Source organism: Lichenostomus cassidix, chromosome 4, assembly GCF_008360975.1.
Source record: "Lichenostomus cassidix isolate B80296 chromosome 4, HeHo_3.0, whole genome shotgun sequence".
Taxonomy (NCBI): Eukaryota; Metazoa; Chordata; class Aves; order Passeriformes; family Meliphagidae; genus Lichenostomus; species Lichenostomus cassidix.
This window is the reverse complement of record NC_139484.1, coordinates 24,005,107-24,021,600: the sequence shown is the minus strand read 5'-3', so window position 1 is coordinate 24,021,600 and position 16,494 is coordinate 24,005,107. Positions and strand designations below refer to the sequence as shown.

Here is a 16,494-nt window from a genome sequence, read left to right as displayed (position 1 = left end):
AAATGAATTACTTTTGGAATTACAGAGCTTGTTTCTAGGAAAAATATTTTGACCTCTTGCAATGTTTAACACTGTCAGTCTCAATTTCTGCCTTCAGCTTTTTTATAGCTTTATTGTAAATGGTGTTCCTATTCCATCCCCCAGTTCTCTGTTTTCAATTTCAGATATATGTAGGCTATTATGCCCTCTCACAGTCAAATGCTTCTCATGCTATTAATTATTGTTGTTCAGATTTATTTTTTTTACTGGCTAAACTCTGCATTCATATCATTTATTACAGAAGTACTACTAATGGTTCCTTAGCTAAGAATCTCAGGAAATGGGCCTTATAACTCAATTACAGCAGTTTCTTTACCAAAAAAAAAATCAACGAAAAAAGAAACCACGACCCCACTATAAATGTTCTACAGTCTTGAACTGAAATACTCAACTTTTTATAAATAAAATGGGTTTTCAGAAATTTAGAAAAAAATGCAAGCATAATGAGTGCTTTAGGGTGTTTTCTGAGCTTTAGGATTAATAACTAGTGAAAGGCGTCTCCTCTCTTTACCTGAGTTTAGGAATTGTGTAAAATTCTCCAGTTGTTTGGATTTTCCTTGGGAATGATGCTAAATAACAGCCTTCTATTACAGTATAGACAAAATGAAAAATTGTTGGCTACTGTTGAGACATCACATAGTCTGTTTATCTTTGGCACCTATTATCCCAAGTAGCTAGGGAACCTGATATTGTCAGGGAAAATTGCGATTTACTTTCACGCATCCACAAAAAGGTTTTTAGAGCTGGAATTAAAATTGGGTAAGCCACAGTTTTACTCCCAGACTTCTCAGAATTTTAGAAGCAAGATAGCATATAAGCATATCGTCATCGACAGAATTAAGGATCTGCTGCAGATTGTATCTTACCTGAATACAGACAGCTTTTCGAGTGGGAGAGTAATAGATCACATCTTTCAGATTTTAAACAAAATCAATAATCTCATCCAACTAGATTATTCTGCCCCAATCTTCAATTTCAGCTTCTTCTGCTCACCACCCTGCTAATGACTGAGGTTTCTGGAGTAACTCCCAGGTTGATGGCAAGGCATCAAATCTGCTGATAGCAATGAGTGATTGATGGCAGCACATCAAATCTGTTTGAGATATACAGATAAAGCCTGGCTACAGTGCCTCTGTTTTCTTCATAGAAGCTGATGCTTTAATCTAAATTGTGAGTGTTGTAATGAATCATACAACATCTTGGGACAGACACAAGAACTCCTGATATCCCTGCTGTTTGTCTGTCACACTGCAGCAGTTTTGTCATAAAATGCAAGCTAGCATCGTTTTTCTCTTCATGAGGCCACATACATGAGGTGCAAAACTACCCAGTCCTTTTATAGGGATGAAAAGATAAATGGCTTTTATGTTGCATCTTGTTAGAAGATAGATACGTGCAGCAGGATGCTTAGTGTTGCAAAAAATAGATCTCTAATAGATTTGCTTTTTTTTTCTTTTACAGATTTATTTCATTGTACTTTCCTACATTTTAATTGACCACAGCTTATTTTAAGATGCTTCTCATTAGATAAGTGTTAGCTTTCCTCTCACGTTGGGTTATATTTTGTCACACATGGCACTTCACACTTTCAGCCAGGATGTTTCACTGAGAATGTCTGGTTGGGTTTTGGACTGTATTGTTTCTTTGTTAGTTTGTTGAAAAAAACCTCTAAAACAATCCATTATGTTTGCCATCAAGCACAAATTAATGTTGAGAACTGTTTTCCAGCAAACAGATAGCATGTAGCTTTGTCACAATGGCAATCCATGCAAAATTCAGTAGCTGAAAGCTTTCAGTCTGGCTCTTAGCAGGATTTAACTGACAAATAAGACACCCAGTTTATCCAAAAATCCTGATGTCCGTACACAATATGAAATCTACTTTCGATGAATTGCATGAACCAATATCAAACAGTCAATAGCGTGACGTGTTAAGAGTTTAAGATGCCTTACAATGACTTGGCTTCAATTATTGTCCTGACTTTGCCGTGGTTAAAATTCTGATACCGTTCCCTTAAAGAGATTTCCTGACATAACTGGGGATAAAACTGATTCTTAAAATGTCTTTACTGATATGTTGCTCTTGCATTTCTTGTTTTTTCTTTAAATCCCTCCCAGAGATCGACATTGAGCGTTGTGTTCGCGAGTCGATCAACCTGTTCCGCTGGACTCCAAAGAGCGCCACCTACCGGCAATACGCGCAGCCTCCCCGGCCAGCCGCTGACAGCAGCGGCGCCAGGAGCTCCATGTCCTGCTTCTCAGCAGACTACCAGGAAGCTCCTCGGAGTGACCTCGTGAGTAACCCGGGAATTGGGCAGGGGAGAATAGTTTAGGTTGTTCAGATTGCCTGTTTCTCCCGTCTCTCCCAACTCCAGATCCTTCAGTTCTGTTATCATAACAAACCAATGGCCGCAACTCACCTGGGGAACTATAAACAGACTTTATCATAGGGGAAAAGCAGTAAAAAGAATAGTGTGCCAGGGAGAAACAGGTGACTGTAAAGTGATGCAGGCAGCTCTGGCTGCTTTTTCCATCTTGGCGTGTCAGATAAGAGATATGCCGCAAGTTATTCTGAGAGTTTAGTAGGTGACTTATGCCTGTGTTTTTCTTGGCAAAGACTAACTAGTTACTAAGGGAATATCTGCATTAAATAGATACTCAGTTGAGCACAAAGATTTTTCTCTTCTCTCTCTCATAAAATCTAATGGTTGTTTCTCTTGTCAAATGCACCATCTGAAGACTTGTGATTTGAAATTATTCCTTTCCTTCCTCTCAGCAGTACAAATCTAGTTATTCTCTTAAAAATTTAATTTTATTTTGTTATGTTTTTTTTCCTTCCACTGTCTCCTACAACCATTTCATTCATGAGCACATTCCAATAATAGGGGAAGTGTATATAGACCTGCTATATCTATTTGGTGAATTGCATTAGGTTTTAGTCTTTCCATTTGTTTTTCCTAACTACTAGGAAACTAGGAAGTGTTGTCACTCAAGTGAATCTTTACTTTTTATTCCGTAAACTGGAGCTTGATATTCAATAATTTTCTTGGTTTTTACTTTCGTTTTTATTTTATTTATATTGTAATTTCTGGAATGCTTAACTACAAATCCAGGACTGCATGTGCAGACATGTAAATGAAGAACAAATTGAAACTTCAAAGATCTTACAAGATTTAAGAAACAATAGGTGTATGTAGAAAGGCAATGGGGAAGAAAAATAAAATTACAGGAGAATACTGGTTGTTGTCATTTAGGAATTGTAGCCAACACAACTGCTGCTGTCCTGCTCTAGAGATATATACAGAGCCTTTCTGAAGGAGCCAAGGGCTGCACTTTCATAGAGTAACTCAGGACATCTTAAGGTCATCTGGTACAAATTCCTGCAGAAAGCATGTCCAACACTGAATTCAGATGGGGTTACCCAGAGTTTTGATCCATCAGATCAAGAAAACTTCCAAGAAAAGTATTCAGTCTCTCTTGGCAGTCTGGTCAGATGCCTAAAAGTGAAAATGATTTTGTGTGTGTGATAGCTTTTCTGAATGTTATGACAAAAGAGAGGAAAAAACAAGTCTTCTGATTCCTAAGCATTTGCTTGTGCCTTTATGTGTACAAGCAAGAGTCAAAGCACTTTGATATAGCAAAGAGGGAGGCAGGAGAAAGCAGCAGTGGTCTACTGAACTAATAAATAGCAGAAATATTTGTATTTGTAACAGAGATAAAAATCCATTATTTCAGATCAAGCAAGGTTTTTTCAGTATTCTTCCGTTTCCTGAGAAATATTTTGGGTGCCTTTTTCCTGACAGTGATTTTATTTTCATACCAGAAGTCATGTTTGTTTATAATGCCAGTAATTAGGCTTATCCATCCCACAGTTTCCAAGAAACTAAGCAAATGTTTTTGGTATGTTAAAGAGGAGAGAAATAAATACTAGAACGTCTGTCTATTGCCTTGTCTTTAGTTTCTACTTCTGTCTACCTAACAGCAAAGACCTCTTCATTTACTGCAGTGCAACTGAAGTTTTAACATCTTTTGAAGCACAAGTATATTTTATCTTTTGGTTACTCCTATTTTTTATTTTTTTTTAGTTCATAATATGAAAGAGAGATGTATGGATTCTGAGATCTATACAGAAATTTGTGAGCAAAGAGGAAACTATTGTATTGGATGCAAGAAAGACTATTAATATCTTAAATTATAGTCTGCAAATGTGTTGTTTGTTCCCATATGCTGTATTTTTGTGTGTCAGATTTTGAGACAGATAGAGACAGGTCAAGTATGTTATGGTTCAGTCAGGAGCCACAGTTCAGACTTGGAAAATCCTGTGTAATATGAGTCGATAATGAGCTACCTTCTCACTTGTGACCAGTTCTGCACTTTTGGCTATTTTTCTTCATAAAATGACACTTCTCAGAGCAATATTGATGAAAAAATTAATTGAAATTGCTGGTGAAATACACTATTTACACACAAAGGTGGTGTGGCTTGTTTTTGTTTGGGTTTTTATTTTAACCTTAATCCTGGAAGTACCTATCTCTTTCTTCAGCATGTCCTCTACTGGTGTTTGCTGCCATGGGGAAACTTTTTATCTACTTGAAAGCAGTGAAATCTGAGTTCAATCTTCAGTACACACAGTACCCTTTAATGGATCTTCTAAAACACTATTGTGTCCTTGCTCTTTAGTTTAGCTCTTAAAAAAATTTCTTTGCTGTTTCCTTACCTGTGGTGGTTATTCTTTGGACAAATACTTTGCACTACATTTCTATCTCCAGTTTTATATTTGTGCATCACCTCTGCATTTGAAAGTGGGTAGGATACGAAACAATTCCTTTGTGAAGAAAGTTGTAGGTTTGCTTCTGAAGGTAATTTATGACTTCTTGAAACAGTAAATGTTTAGTGTTTTTAATTGTAAACACCAGCTGTCTCTTACCTCTATATTTGTATTTTCTTTCTAAGCTGCTTCGGTTTGTTTCCTAAGTGCTTTTTATTGGCTACTCAAATATTTGTGTGTATCTGCATGTTACTGTGCTTTGGTTAATAATAACAGGAGAAGTATTTCCCCTCTGGGTGTGCATTTTTCTCCCTAAATCAGCAGTCAGTTAAACAAAACTGCTTTGACTCTTTTTATCACTAGCATTGCTTAGTTTTAATTTTAGTGACATCTATTTTAACTTCATAAATAGGGTTGGGTGCTCTCTTTTTCCTCCTGGACTTGTGTGTTGCTTAATCTTTTACTCTTTCAGCCAGTAAACATATTTCTACTGAGATAAAATCTCAAGGAGGAAATAGTTTCAGAGAGAATGAATGTGCATCTTAAGTGGGTTTGCATGTTTATTTTGAGAAAGATAAAACGTCAAAAATACCAAAGGCAAGAACCTTTAAGTTCACTACTGAATTTACACTACAGTCTACTCAGTTTTGTGTCTGTAACTCTTCTTTACCAGTACATGGATGATTTTTTCTTCTTGCTCTTCATGAAACTTACTTTCATACTCTGGAAACTCCTGAAGTATTTTTCCTGAATGTCGAGGAGTCACAGAGACAAATAGCACTGTAATATAGCAATTTTCTGCTATATCTGTGTCTCCATTATTCTAATTATGGTAGGCATACACTCCTTCCAGCTACTTCCAGAATTCTAAATAAAATGGAGAGAATGTTGCAGTTTCTCTGTCAATATCTGCTCAGGTGTGGCAGGTGAACCTACAGAAATCCAGAGACTGATACAGTTATGGCTTTGTTTTGGTCTTCTAGTCCCAATTCTCCTTTCAAGGGGATGGAAGTAAGAAATGCCTGTGTGCTGTTCATGCTATTACTTATATTTGCCTTTGCCTAAAGGGTCTTCTGAGCACCTTCACCCGTTTCCAGTTTCTTTTGTCTTCTGTTTTTGTACAGAACTTGGTTTTGTTTTCCTCTTCCATTGTTGGTGTACTCAACAGAAAGCTGTTACTCAAATTTGTCTTTAGTTCAAATTGTACAAAGCATAAAGTGATCCAGATCTCAGTTAATGCTTCTAATTTATTTTACATTTGCCTTTGATGGTTCTGTTTTCCCGGTTGTAGCTGCCAACAGCTTGAGTGAGAAGTTGGGGTTATTTGTCATTTTTAGATGATGTTGGTTAAAATGCACTTTTTATGTTAGTCTCTTGTGAGTGAATAAACAAATCACTGTTTAATTAGGCATGTCATAAGCCCATCACAGTGTGGCAAATACTTTAGGAATTGTTGCAAACTTCAAAACTTTCTCTGTTGGTTAACTTTTTAAAGTGTTTTTTATACTCATAAACCAGCCAGCCAGCAACCAGGAAGTGGGGAGTGTAAGGAAAGTGCTGCTTCCAGTGCTTTGGTTCTGCAGGTTAAATTATCTCAAGGAAGCCTTATTAAGCACCTTCTTTATTCTGACTGGTTTTACAAATCAATATGTATTTTCATCATTTTAGGACCTTTTCTGGTAGAAGACGATGCATTAGATCAATTACCAAAGTGGATAAAATGCAAAATATAAGGCTTAGGAAATACCGATGCTAAATGTTAAATGAATGCTGTGGTTGATTTTTTTAAGTTGTGATATAGATTGTAATTATTTTAATTGAATGTAAACTCGTTGAAACAAATGTCCTGCTTAGTTGAGACTGAATCAAAGGAGTACATTTGTAATAATCTAAATATTATTTGTATGAGACTGTAATAGTTTGTGAGATCTAGATCATATATAAGGATTGTAAGCTTGTTTTGCACAGACTTGGTTTTCAGGTCTGCTGAGATGTGTTTATCTGCCTTGAATATAAATGGGGCAGCTGGAGCAGGCAGAGCACTCTCTGCTGCAGCCTTTGGCTCAGGTTCTGGATTCACTGATGGTCCACCAGTCCTTCCTCACAAGCCTTTGTGATTATATCCACTTTGAAGTTGAAAGCTGGGTGTGTTTGACCTTTTAGACCTCCCACAATTGGGATTCCACAACTGATTAACAAATGTGCAGAGGGGGAAAGGGTAATTGTACCAGTAAAATTAATTATTAAAAAAAGAAAAATCTAGCCAGTTCTTTCTCTTTGCATCTTGTAGGAATGTTCTTTATAGTTTGGGGTTTTTTTCCCAATTTAGAAGTTGTTTTAAAATCAGATTCTAGGTTTGATAACCTTTGAGCAATTAAATATTAGGAGTTTCTTTTTTGTTCTCTTTGGTTCTTTTTTAGTTTTGCCATACTATCAGAGAAAAGAAATTTACTTTAAAAATCATAAGTAGTAGCCACTGTGTGGGAATACAAGGAATATGGCAGCTATCTTCACCACTCTTTGATGTGTAGAACTTGCATGTAGCTTACAGGGTAACTGACCATATTTTTATCAATTACTCGAATTGAGCCCTCATCTTAATAGTCACCAGTTAAGGGAGAACCTGAACAGTATGTTTTGACAGCCTTCACAGTGGTAAATAACGGAAAATGCCAGTTCAGAAAACAGGAATGTGAATAAATAACAAGTACAGATGAAGAAGGGAAAATTGTCTAAATCCAAGGTCTCTTACCAAGCGAGAGACATGATCACATTATGCAGGAAATTCCTCTAGCAGTTGCAGTTTGCATTGAGATGTGATATTAGATTCTGATTGGTTTTGTTTATAAAGAGGACAGGGGAATCTGTAATAATTTTTCTCAAATCAAAGGAATACAACTTCTTGTCAAGGACAGAGCATCTATCAAGAGAGAAAAAAAGAGGCACTGATGGAAAGCATTCAAGGCTGGCAAGATCATTCTTGCTGCTGCTTTTACTTCAAGTTTTATTGCACATTAAAGCGTCCTGTGAGTGTTTTCAGGCATGACTGGATTATGTTTCAGCTTTCTGTTTTGAAATGGCTCCTTGTAGTGGTGAGCAGCTTTTAACTTTTTTATCATATCGGGGCAATAACTGAGGCTTTGCAGCATGTCTGCCTAGCTGCATGCAGGGGAATAACTTGTCTTTCAGCCCTGCTGACTCAGTTATTCACTCAATTATGTTATTCCAGGGAGAAAGAAATAGGTTTCCTAAATAATGAGCTGCTTTGGCAAGCAGAGCTCACTCAGGTTTTTTGTAAACTGCATACAATGTTGTGTGCAGACATTTGGAGGATGTTAATGACTGATGGTTGGAAGTTGCTGTTTGCACTTCTCAAGGTATGAGTTCTGGAGCAGGGAGCTGTGTTAGGGAGTCAGGGTGGTGGAGGGGGTGGAAGAGTACAGCTTGCAAAATGAAATGGAGCACACTCAAATAGGAAGTAGAAGGAAAAAGTGAGCATAGAGAAGGTAGGCACCAGTGTCTTGACTTGGAAATATGAGAAGCAGAATATGATGGCTACAGAGGACTGAATCTGAAGTGTAAGAATCAGTTTGCTAGAGGTTGTATAGAGAAGAGTGTCTCTCAAATGTTGAAAAATTGTAGAAAAGAGTTCCTTAAATCTGGAATTCTGGCTATTCATCCTTTATAAACAGTCACAGTTGAACATCAAAAAACCTTAAAGCCTTTTTGTATGACCCTTTGCTAGTAAATGTAATAAAAAAGGGTGGGGAGCGGGACTGGAGGGCTTAAACCATTACACACTTTTTAAAAAAGGTTTTTGTAGTCTTATTTCTGTGTACATGCATACACTGATTTCAGAAATATGTTCCAAAAATATGGAATTATATATTTCATGAAACACGTTTCTTCATGAAGGACCTTGATAGTTTGAATAAAGTATTTTACTTGAACCCCAGATTTTAATTATACTGACTTCCAGGCCGATATATCCTAATATATATCTTAATATATTTAATAAGCTGCGCTAAGTTTTGCTGACTTCAAAGACAAAGGGGAGAAACCCTGCATCTGCTCAGATAAAGCTATCCTTTCCATGGATAGAAAGTTCCTTTATAGCTTCTGTGTTTATCAGATGGGACTGTTCAGGTTTAGCAGAACTAAAGATACTTGGCTATTTTCTCCAAAAAAAAAAAAAAAAAGGGTATATCTTCATTTAATAGCCATGATGAAATGCCTGTAAGAGATTACAGGCTAATGGGAAAAGAGATAGGAGCTATGATTATACCAGCTTCATGTTCTGGAGTGCTTTAATCTTTCTGAAACTTGACTTCCAAATTGAGAATGGTTAAGCAGCTTTAATTCCTAATATTAAAAAAAATTAAATTCTTAATGCCTATTTCTTCTTATTAAGAGCAGTAAGTGCATATGGCTTAGCAATTCCCAGGCCTGTTTGAAAATTAATGGGATGAGAAGAATAAGTACTTTGAAATTAAAGAATGTAGGGTGTCATCAGAGAAACTTCTGGGCAGCAAGGAGACCTCAGACTTCAGCTTATGTACACTTTCTGCTATTGCCATTCTGCTGATCAAGCAGTCTTCCTTGACAAACAATTTCTTATAGCTGAATAGTCTAAAGCAAGATTCATTCTTGTAGTTGGAATATGCTAAAATAAGTTTCTCTCCTTTGCAGGAAAACAGATAAAGCAATTAAGTAGTAAGCCCAGTATCTTAGCACGTGTAGACTTGTGTGTACATGGGTGTTTGAAAATGCATGTGTCTTTCTGATAATTTTTCCTAACTAATGACAGCAAGTTAATCTCTGTATATGAGCAGTTCTCAATTTCAGTATTGTTGTCAGTAAACAGTTTCTTACACAATCTCTAAAACACAAGTTTGTAACTGGACTTTTAACTACCTTCTGGCACTGCGCTTAAAGTAGAGCTTTTGCCTTTTTTAAGAAAGAATGGAGTTTTTTTTAGAAAGTATGTGCCATGACCTGAAAAAGAGTAAATAGATCACAGAAGGAAGATAATTGAAAGAAAGAGACAAGCATTTTATATATGTGATAAGCTTTTAAGGGTCTTTTAAGATTTTCCCAGTAGTTATCCTGGCTTTTTCTTTCATGATTGTCCTCATATTTTGTCCTTATGTTTTGTACTCCTTGTAGAGTATTATTAGCATGGGAATTTTGGGTCATGGGATAATCATTACGCTCCCTTCATTGTTTAGAACAAAAAAAAAATTGTTATGATAAATTCAACAAGATACTGTAAGTAGCTGTCTTGAGATGTGCCTACCTGCAACTTAATGTGGCTGGAATCAAAATCTCAGTTGCATACTACAGCCTGTTCACAATTTGTTGGATATTCGTGAAAAATTACTAAGAGACTATCAGTGCCATAAACTTCTTCTGAGTGCAGCAAATCCCTTAAACGGTTTGGTTTAAAGTAGACCCTCTTCCTGCCTTCAGCTACTTTTCCTTCTGGTTCTTCGTAACTGGAAAGCAATGCCTGCAATGATATAATAAAGCCTAAAGAGGGAATTGAAGCACATAGTCCAGACAAAAATGCAGATTCCTGTCTAAAATGTCAGCCTGTATCTTGTCCATCTCCTCAAGGTCAGCCTTTATCTTGTACATCTCCTCTTACTTGTCCGTGTTGAGGCAAAGAGAGTAGGCACTGAGGTGGTAGACAACAGCTGGAACATTGTTGTGTAGAGGAGTAGGAAAGGTGTTAAAGGTTCAGAAGAATATTTAAGACATGGGTGTTCAGTGCCTGTGATGGCCTCAAGAGCTGTTTAAACTCAAGTCTGGTTTCTGTAGTAGTTTCTTGCAGTTTCCGAGTATCTGTAGCAGAATGGTGGTATAAGAGGAGTTGTGAGGATGGGATAAAAGGATTGACAGCTTGATGTTAGCCATGTTTAGCTTGTGCTGACTGACAGTTCATTAGAAAATTCCTGTGAGAAAATGCCTGAGATGAAATATAGTTGTTACCAGATACAGCAGATGTAGTCATTTTTAAAATGTAATTAGCAAAGATAATCTTATAACAGCATGCATATATTCCACTTTGCAATTTGAAGGAAATAAATTAGTCTGATAAAACAGTTGTTAGAGAAAGAATTAATTCAACAATTCTATTCCCTGCAAGTCTGTTGAAAAGCTTCTTATATAGAGGTGTTGTATCACTGAATCAACCATCAAGGCAGCTCTGGACATACTAGGTCAAAGCAAAGATGGTTGTAAAATTCACAGCTGAATGTGTTTCTCCTTATTTTCAACCCAGTTAAAGGGAAAGAACGTGTATGTTTCTGTGTTCTGTCTAGCATATTCCCTAAATTTGGAATAGTCCTCAGATTAAATGAGAAACTGGTAAGTTTAAAAACCAAAATAAAAGCTAGGGGTACCAACAGTCAGTTGGACTAATACCAGTTAGTAATGCCTCCATTTTCTTCAGAGTGCTGCTTCTGTTCTCTTGAATCATCGGCTATGAGCAGCTAATATCTTGTATTGGTGTGATTCTGCTATCTAAAACTAGATAACAGGAATGGAATGTTTTTGAGAAGCAGAAAATTTGTTACTGTGATACTCTTTAAGAATGTGGAGAGTAGAAATTCTACTACTTATGCATATTTCTGAGATAATTCACAATGAATACTCTCTTACGAAAAATAATTTCAGGTATTATCACACTAGTTGCTTAAATACTACCAGGAGTGTGGTGTTGTATATTGTATCATTATCTGTCACATTACCCAAATTTTTTTTTTTATTTAATATAAATTAATATGTGTATAAGTTTTCCCATCCCACAAACTAAGGACAGATTTTCTGGATTATAAAACAGAAGTATTATTTCTATATGTAATATAAATCTTATATTTCTGATGTGCTGATTTGTGCCTAGTCCTTGGGCTGGGGTAATAACTGGTGTTTAGATAGTTCTGTATCTTTCAGAGACATCCCTGCAGTTTCTGTGGCAAGGTGCCCGTTGCTAGCTGTCTTTTCTGCTCCAATCCTGAGACCTTTCAGTTTCTCTGTTCAGAGAGTGTTTTCTAGCCAATTTACTTAATTTCTGGTGCTAAGAAATGTTCTGTGGATGTTGTGAGCCCATCAACCACAGTAAATAATTAATTAATAAATCACAAACTGAAATTGTTTGCACAGATTGTCAAACTGTTTTCGTTTTTAACAACTTCTAACGGAAAATAGAGCTATAGCTGACAGATAGGCATTTGGCACTGCTCTGGAGCTTTTATCTATAGATAACTTAATTCTGACTAGTTCTAAGAGTTCTGAGAAAAAGATGAGTTTCTGTCTAACTAGGTTGTTATGCTTCGAGTTTGTCAAATAAATATAAGTTTACAAAAGCTCCACATCTTTAATTCTTTCACCTCTAATATGATTTTTTTTTTCTTTTAAAGTCTAGGGACTCCATCAAGTTGGATGACCTGAAGGCAGAGGTGTCACCACGAATTTCAGCAGAAGATCTGATTGATCTCTGTGAGCTGACAGGACCTAGTCATTCCAAAACACCAGTAAAGAAAACAAAGCCTAGTAAGCCAAAGCTACTGGTGGTGGACATCCGTAACAGCGAAGAGTATCCTTCAAATCTGAGTGCCAGCCTTGCTAAATCGTGCTTGTGTCAATTATTTCCTTGTTGTGTGCAGATGGATATCATCACCGAAAATATGTTAGAATGGTACATAATGGAAAGAGAGGGATCTGGTAGGGGTGGAGTGGAAGAACTGAAGACCGGAGCGTTTTGGCATGGAGAGGCCTGGTTTGCAGAGAAGAGGACAAATTTATTTTTTGCCTTCCCATTTTAAGTTGTTTAGTGAAATCACTTTGTACCAGTAGTACAAGTGCTTTAATGCTACCTTTGTCTTTATAACAGGTGTTTTCAGCGAGCCTTCCCCATTTAATATGACCAATATATTGGAAAGGTGTGAGGCTTTCCAGTTAAATGGAAGGGAGATAGAGAAGAGTTGATAGCTCATGTGCTTTGCCAGTGGCAAATTGTCTTCTTGCTGTGTCAGGTAATGCAACCATGTAGCCAGCCTCACTAAAGTCACCTAGTAGCTGATAATCAGAAAAGTCTTGAAGGTATTTTGGAGCTGTATCTTTACCAGGGCTGCTGCCCTATCTGCACCTTATCATGTGTTCCTTTTGAAGTATGTAGTTCTTTGCACATGGAGTATTTTTTAATTGTTTGGGGTTTTGGTTTTTTTCTGAAGTAATGTAGTTACAGGACTGGGATTGTTTGCATTTTAGAAAGGGTAGTCCTTTGTAAAGATGTGCTTTTCCAGGAGCACACATCTTGGTCAACATCATCTAAAAGTGCGCCGAGTATTTGGCAATATACTTGTTAATGGTTTGTATCATTTTTGTCAAGTATTGCTCATTTCATAATAGCAAAGCTGATGTAGATTGTTTGAGGGGTTTTTGTAGTCTACTTTTAGCTTGCTATGTCACAAGTGATGATTCTTAGTGGGCAAACAGTACTCAATAGAAAAAATAACCAAAGATTCAGAGTTCAGCCTGGAGAAGAGGAGGCTCAAGTAGGGACCTTATGACTCTGCACTACCATGGTGCACTTTAATTGCTTCTGCAGATGTTTTGGCATGTTTGAAGTTTATGGTAGACTAAAATGTCCTGTCCTTTAAATAATGGGTGGACTGAAATCCTAATACCTATCTGGTATTAAGAGGTAGGAAATGTCATGAAAAAGGAAGCCTGGTAGGTAGTAAAATTGCCCTTGAGTGTACTGGTTTGTATGTCAGTTGCAGAAGAAAATATCTGGTAGAAAGCTGTTAAACTATCAGCAGTTGTAAATAATACATGGGAAACCATAAAAATACTGTGTTCAGTGTCCTGTTCATTCTCGCAATAAGGAAACAGGCTTTGTGGTTGTCACAGAATTTCAACAAACTAGGATAGGATCAGACTGTCTGTATGTTACTGTGGTGTGTATTCTAAAATGTGACAGACCACTGTGAGGTATTTGAAAAATGTGATCATTTTGTATATTTTGGTTTTAATCTTTTTCACCATATATGCCTGTCATGCTAAACTTCACTTTCACTTTGTTTTCTAAGTGATTTGGGAAAAGCATGAAAGGGCTTCCAACAAGTATCAAACATGCTTCATATTTCATAGCAGGACTCCCATGAAAGCTGAGGGATTGTTTTGTAATGAATCTCATGTTGCAAGGCCAAGAGCTACCAGCCCTCTCTCCCAGTAGACAGCTTTGTAACAGAATGCTTTTTAATGAAAAGCTATTATACACAAAGCACTGTTTCAGTTGGCCAGCAATTCCTCTAAGGCTTATTTCATTAAGCATTTTGCAGATATATTGGCAGCCTTCCATTCATGTTTTGAAAGTTACTGCTGCATACTTATGGTCGCTCAGTCTGTAGCACAAACTCTTGGCCTTTTTGTTAACTGTCTTAGCAATTAAAACTTTTTTTAAAGACTAGGTCATGTTTCTCTCTCTCTGAGCAGCTAAGTGTACTCAGTAGTTTAAGTAACTACATTTGTCCAAAGTTATTTTCTATCTAAATTATGATCGTTTCAGAACCTGGTCAACAGCAGTGGGAATTGTGTGGTTTTAAATGGGGTTGGGGAAAGGGGATTGGCACAGATGAGTGAAGGAAGGATATCATTTTCCCATTCAAAATAGAAATAAACTGACAACATTAATGAATGGTACATGATCATCTTTTGTTCTTCCAAATATTTTTATATAGCCATGTTTTTCCCACACTATAACAGTGATGATCATAAACTAAAACTGTTACATAAATAATGAGAAACAAATGCTAATATTAAGTTAAGTCATTAAATCTTACATCCATTTAAGGCAGCTCGTTTATTTAATAGGATTCTGGGATTTAATTATAAATTTAACTTTCTTTCTGCAAGTATGGTGATAGAGTGACTAATCTGGATATTTGACATTGTGTATATTTTTGCAGAACTTTGCTGTTTCCCATCTCTTCAGAGCTGTTTTTGCTTGTGGCTGGGGAAGGAGAATGTTCCAGGCATGCATGTACAGTCTGTGAAAGCAATTCAGAGTTTTGTCAAGGTCATGGTGCATTTTCAAATTCACAAAAAGCTAGGCAGTAGTAGTCCAACTTAATTTTTATTTAAGAGACTTTCACATCCAGTATTGGTTTATAAAATCTCATTAAATGATCATCCTCTGAAACTGAAGGACAACTAACTATGATGTCTCAGAGTTGTTTGCTTTTCAATACCCATTACATACTTGCTGTTAGTGGGACTGCAGATAATATACATGGTGCTCATTGTCTGGGAATCTGGGGGTCATATACATTAGAATTTCAATTTGGATCAAAATTGTAGAGGACATGTGGGAGTTGATAGGAAGTTTGAGGACATTTCCCAGCAATCCCTTAGTTTTGGTTCTCGTTTTAAGTAATTCATTCCTTTTGCATAAAATGCCCCTAGAAGAGGTGCTCCAGCTGCTTGCTGGTATTTGGCTCCTGTTAGTAGACTAGAGTTAAAGTAAAATCCACAAAATTATGTATACTGGGTATATTGGCTCTTTAGCACTGTGTGTAATTTAGCAGATCATTTTCTGTAGTGCTGTGCCATGTCCTTTTTGAACCAAACAGCTCTTCATTCTGTGCTTTCTTTCATATGTAGTGTCAGAAGGTTTTTTCCGTATGAGTAAACAGTAAATGAGGTTTGACAAAATATTCTGTCACAAAAGACCAGTGCTGTTGTGTCATGACAGCCAGGATGAAGAGCAGGTTCATCTTATAGTTATGCACCACAGGCTTCTCTGCCTTTCAGACCTCCTTAACTGATCTTCCTAAGCTTTAACCGTGGCCACATTTCTGGCAGCATCAATGTCCCTTTTGCATCAGCATTTACTGCAGAAGGGGATCTCATCCAGTGCCCAGCAACTGCCACGCTCCAGAGCTTTAAAGGAAGAGTTGTGGTGATTGTAGGAAATGCAGTGAAGAACACAGCTGCTGTAAGTATATTGCTATAATTTATATTTTTATCCTTAGAGATACATCAATAACATGCATACAGGCAGTAGTAAAACAAATGCGAGAGTCTGGAAAATTTAGATTAGGAGTTTTGTGTATGGTGACAGGATTTGGGGTGATGGCTTTCTTGTTACTCATTTCTGATTCTAGACAAAGACATTTCTCTTCAAGTGGTCCACATCTGAGAAGGCTTGTGTTTTGAAATGAATTACTGAACATTTTCTTCTTCAGCTTTAAAATCTTTATTTTTGTCATGACAGAGAAGTGACATTGGCACTTTAATGTGCATTAGTAATAGCTTTCAAAATTGGCTTGCATTTACTTCCTGTGGTGTTAAAAAGGGCACACAAGATAAGTTGGATGGAGACATATGTTTTAAAGTGCAAAGGAAATAAGATATAATTCATGTTCCTACTAGTAAGAAACAATGTATTGCCCATTTTTTTAGAGTCACTTGTTCCTGCAGTTGTGCTTAGTAAAGAGAAAAATTATTCTTAGTGGTAACTTTTGTATGGTATGTTTGTTGTCAGTGCCTTTAGCTAGGCAGGGAGGACATTCAAACTTCCCTATTCCTTTCTATAATTACATATTTCATGATGTTGAGAACAGCTAGAATAACAAGTAAAAGTATGTATTTCTTTTGCTATTCTTCTCTCAGATTGTTACC

The 16,494-nt window shown here is 36.7% G+C and overlaps 1 protein-coding gene across 2 annotated transcripts in view; it reads left to right on the top strand.

Moving 5' to 3' along the window:
- Positions 1-16,494, top strand: part of TBCK (TBC1 domain containing kinase) — a 91,379-nt gene that overhangs the window by 62,863 nt on the left and 12,022 nt on the right. For both annotated transcript variants that reach the window (XM_085058345.1, XM_085058346.1), the window contains exons 24-26: positions 2,157-2,332; positions 12,228-12,403; positions 15,649-15,808. In XM_085058345.1, the coding sequence (XP_084914471.1) occupies positions 2,157-2,332; positions 12,228-12,403; positions 15,649-15,808 (512 nt within the window). The remainder of the gene's footprint in view (positions 1-2,156; positions 2,333-12,227; positions 12,404-15,648; positions 15,809-16,494) is intronic.